General features: G+C 32.7%; 1 protein-coding gene across 1 annotated transcript in view; it reads left to right on the top strand.

Moving 5' to 3' along the window:
- Nucleotides 1-707: 707 nt before the first annotated feature.
- LOC109371722 (interphotoreceptor matrix proteoglycan 1-like) overlaps nt 708-4,971 on the top strand; it is a 56,368-nt gene continuing 52,104 nt past the window's right edge. Inside the window, exon 1 of the mRNA XM_019624402.1 lies at nt 708-967. Coding sequence (XP_019479947.1) covers nt 895-967 — 73 coding nt within the window. The 5' untranslated portion in view covers nt 708-894. The remainder of the gene's footprint in view (nt 968-4,971) is intronic.

The following is a 4,971-nucleotide window of genomic DNA, read 5'->3' as shown; positions in this document are numbered from 1 at the left end:
GTCAAGTATATGTTTATGAAGAGTGGGGAGGGTGTGTTAGAAGATAGTCTCAGCATCCATTATTTGATAATGTCTAAAATTGAAAAACCAAAAAAAAGTAATAGAAGCATGCTGTTTCCAGGTATGAATGAGAATACTAGAAGAATTAGCTTAAAGAATTAAAAGTGATTTCCTCTGACTGGAGGTATGGCACCATTATCTTTCACAAACTTTGTAGAACGATTTGACTCTTTTACCCTCTGTGCATGAATAACAAATTAAAAAAATTAAAACCAGACGTAAAGCAAAAGAAGTTATCTGTATGTAATGCCAAAAAGAAAGCAATTTACAAAGCAGGGCATTTCTACGAGAATGGAGACAGCCTTGCCGTCTCTGGAGGCTAACACATATTGAATAACCACATACTTCCAGGGATGGCAATTAAGCTCTCTCAGTGGATGCTCCTTGTGTGTGTCACTTTGGAAAACATTTGACCCTTTCAGCCTTCTACTGCATCTGGCAGGATTTCCCCTGGCTCGCTGTGTCACTGTAACAGGTGAATTACTAAGAAAAAAAGCATTCCTTCTGTCTGTGGACACTTGTTTATAATGGCATTCAGGGTCCCAGAGCTAGGCTGACAGATGCTCTTCCAGAAGGTTAATGAGATAAAGGTTCCTCCAGCTGGCCCTTAAGCAGAGCTTACACCTGAGGGGAAGATAAGCAGATTATTCCAGAAACAGCCACTGCTTCATGTTCCTTATAAATTAGCACCCTCGTAAAGGTAAACCAAGAAGGTTATCCTTACTCAGCTGGCATCGGTATTTAATTATTTTTCAGATTTTTGTCATTTGTTTTAAATGAGATTTGGGGCCGTTCCATGATTGTTACCGGATTTACCAATGCACAAAAGTCAGAATGTATTTGGAAACTACATTTGGAAGGGTTATTTTTGTTTTTTGGATTTTTCTCCAAGTTCAAGGAACCAAAGGTGAGTTATTTAAATATTTGTTTATTTTTAAATTGCTTATCTATAAAACTCATTTCCAGAAATGAACATTCAAAATCAACAAGGTTGCCACTGTATCTCAGAGGGCTAGTGTATATGTAAGGTAGTCAAGAATGATTGATTGATTGATTGATTGATTGAATGATTGTCAGAAATAGTTTGACTTTATTGAATACTTACTACATACTCTTAAGTGCAATTTATGTTAACAATAGAAGAGATGAATGCATCCTTTCTGATTTTAGTAAACATTGAATACAAATTCATATCATTAATATCAACGACAGTAGATCCATGAAACAAATTCCATTTATCCCTTAAAATTGACAAATGAAATTAATATTTAAGTCATTTATGATCAGACAAAAAACATATTTCTTACCTTCTCATAGTTAAATCATGAGTTGCTTTCTCTTAGAAAATAACAAGAGTGCTTTATCTTCAGAGTAGTTTATGATTACAATCCACTTAGAAACTTGGAAATTTTAAAGTTGTATGCATAATAAAACTAGGCACTGAATGTTCTTTTGACAAATCTTCAAATGACTCTAAAATTAAAGCAAGCCACAAATCAGGCATATTTAAGAAAAATAATATATTTTAAAAACGGTTGAAGAAAGCTTCCCTTTTTTTAAGAATCAGCCTGATCATTATAACTTAAATTTTTTTTATTATGTTAGTTTCAGGTGTACAAAACAACATAAAAATTAGACATTTACTCCCCTCACAAAGTAATAAACACCCCCACAGTCTACTACCCCTCTGACATCATATATAGCTGTTATAATACCACTGACTCTATTCCCTATGCTGTATTTTACATCCTGTGACTCTATGGACTTGTCAAGGGGATCACTTTATAGACTGTAGATGCCTGACCACTTGTCTGTACACCTGAAGCTCAAGTAGAATATTAAATGTCAAATATAATTAAATATATACATATACATATATACATATATATAACAAATTTTTAAGACATTTGAAATGAATAATGTTCGGTTCTTCTTTAAGAATGACATAGCTTCAGAAGATTAACATTTTTATTGAAGCATTGGTTTGGAAATGACCCATAGAAAAGTAAAACAAATAGTTGGTTGCATTTGTAAGTCACAAAATAACTGATTCTGTCAGTTATTTTACGTGTAATTTTTTTTAGTGGCTGCATTTGGAGGGAGAAAAAATTTCTGGAAAATATTATATAAAAATTTCCTCTATGTTTAGCTACATAAATGATAGTGAATGAAGCAAAAGTTTACTTATCTTTTTTTCAATTGTCAATTACATATAAATGTTTACATTTATAAAAACATTTCAAGTAGAAGCAAATGACAGTATTCTAGTGTATTCTGAACTTAATCCACGGAAGCAAACCAATTTATCTGTTTCACAAACTTTACCAGACAAATCAGCTTTGGTTTTATTTGTTTGTTTATTATGTTAACTAATTTAACAATGTTTTCTTATTTTCATATATTGCATATCAGCCCTTACAAACATTTGCAAATAGCATAATTCTATACAGAAAGTTAAATGAAATAAGGTCACCAAAAAGCTACAATTTGTTATATGCTGATTTCTATAAAACAAAATATTATAACTACATAATAAAAAATCCTAACATGTTACTTGTTTGGGGCTTTTTATTCCATAAGATTCTCACATCTCTGACTTTCTGTTAATCATCAATTAGTAATCTACATTAATTACTGTTTGTTTACTTCTCCAGATTGGTTTTCCATTTGTGACTAATTAACCAGCATGAGTGTATTTACATAGAAAGTGGTTTTAGGAGAGAGAAGAGTTCAATTCAACAAAACTAGCTGTTAAGCATAACAGTTGGGTGTTTAAATTCAAGAATTTGTTTTTAAAAAATTATAGATTATTTGAAAAGTCAAAAAGATATGAAAAAATTACCCATAGTGCTTCTATCCAAACACAGCCTATGTTAGCACATTCATATGTTTACTCAGTCTTTCTTCTATGTATGCTTACTTAATTTTTACATAATTGCAGTTGTACCACACACACAATTTTATATCAGGTTTTTTGCAGTTCTAATACACCATATGAATATTCCACATTGCCTTCCAGTTTTGACAAGCATCATTTTATTGGCTGCATACTGTTCCTTTCAATTGATATATCACGGTTAGCTTTATCTAAATACTCAACAAAGGAGAAATAATTTTTCCTAATTATTTTGTTATTATGAATAACATTGTGATAAACATCTTTGTTCATAAGCCTCAGTATTTAAGATTCTTAGCATAAATTCACTAATCTAAAATTATTGGGTCTAAGTAATATAAATAGCTTTATAGTATTTGATTTATATTGCCAAATTACTTCTCAAAAGGTTTCTTGTCCCCTTAGGTGATTTTTTCCCATTTCATTTCATAGAGTGCTTACCATGTATCCAATACAGAATATTAAGAGATTCAAAAACATGCCAATATTTCAAAAGGTCCCCTTTAAGCTTTGCAGATTCTGAATGTAGTTTTTCCATTGATACATAAAAGTGAAATGGTTTTGATTTTAAAACATTCATTAAATAAAAATTTTTAGCTAAACAAAAAGCAGTTTAGTAGTTTCAAAGAATAGTTATTTCATGGACATACCAAAGCTCCTCTCTTTGGTATTCACATTGAGGATGCCAGTTGCATCAGATGTGCACAAAACTGCTAAACCTCTTACCTTTCCACTTCACCTAAATAATTTCATCTAATTGCTTATGACATTCTGATGTGTGGGAGAAAGAAAAGAGAGAAAATCCACCCTTAGCAAGCCATAAAATGGAGATGGTATTTATCAGAGTATGAGGTATGATCAAACAATACGGCAAATATTTAAATTTAAAAAAACTTATTACAGTAAAAGACACGTTGCCATTAATCCCCCTCAAAATACTCCCCCTCGCTTCCAACACACTTATCTCATTGTTCTTGCCACTTTGTGAAGCAGTTCTGGAAGTCCTCTTTCGTGATTGTCTTTAGTTGCTCATATGTGCCTTTTGCATTACATTTGGTTATACTAAATGAAACCTTTAACTAAGTTATTATTAGTCCACCAAGGCAGGGTAATTATTTTAGTAACTGTGAAATGTCAGGAAATTCACATTTGAAGATACTTTCGCTTCTTGCTAATCCTTTACTAGTGGGGTATGTTCTCATTTCATAAAATTACCTAGGAAGGTATTTTCCCTCATTGTGGGTTCATTAGCAGAGAACATGGCTTCATTTATATACCTGAGATAGATACCCAGTGACAGTCACATTAACTTTGCAACTCCTATATTTTTTTCATCTTTGCTAGTTTCAGGGCAGTGAAATTCTAAAGGCTCAAGGCAGATGTTTTTTTTGTTTAATTGTATCTGAGATGTCCTTAAAATCAAAGCTGTGTAAATGAAAAGCACTTTGCATCCAACTGAACTGTGGCAGCACGCTTCAAACCATTTATTAGATTATATACTTGCTTTAAAAATAAAAAGCAGTTGTTGCCTTGTAGCCCCTCCATGCACATTTCACTGATCACACTAAAGGACCATTATACCTGTGAGCTAATTAGGCAGCAATAACATGACCTACTGCTTTCTTGGCCATTTCTGTCAGTCAAGGGCATACAGCTACCTTAAATATGGACTGTAATTGCATGACAATCCTCTCTGAAAATTCGGATCCAATATACCTTGAATGCCTCAATCATGTTCACAGATTTCATGCTCTTTTAAAATAATCCATCTGAGGTAACAAAGTTTGTTTTCCACAATATTCTCTAGGCTTATATTTTAATTCAGTATATATGTGTTAATGAACATAATAAAAGTCCTAACCTTATCACTATATTGTGAAGTGTCAAACTCTAAGGTGTCTGAGCTCTCAGTCCACACCACTGCTTCTTGCTTTGGGGTAGGAGAGACACTTCTGCGGAAGTGGGGAGGGAACTGGTGGAAGGAAGGAACGAAGGAAAGAAGGAAGGAAGGAAGG

Source organism: Hipposideros armiger, unplaced genomic scaffold (assembly GCF_001890085.2).
Source record: "Hipposideros armiger isolate ML-2016 unplaced genomic scaffold, ASM189008v1 scaffold_588, whole genome shotgun sequence".
NCBI classification, from domain to species: domain Eukaryota; kingdom Metazoa; phylum Chordata; class Mammalia; order Chiroptera; family Hipposideridae; genus Hipposideros; species Hipposideros armiger.
This window is presented reverse-complemented; position numbering and strand designations above follow the sequence as displayed.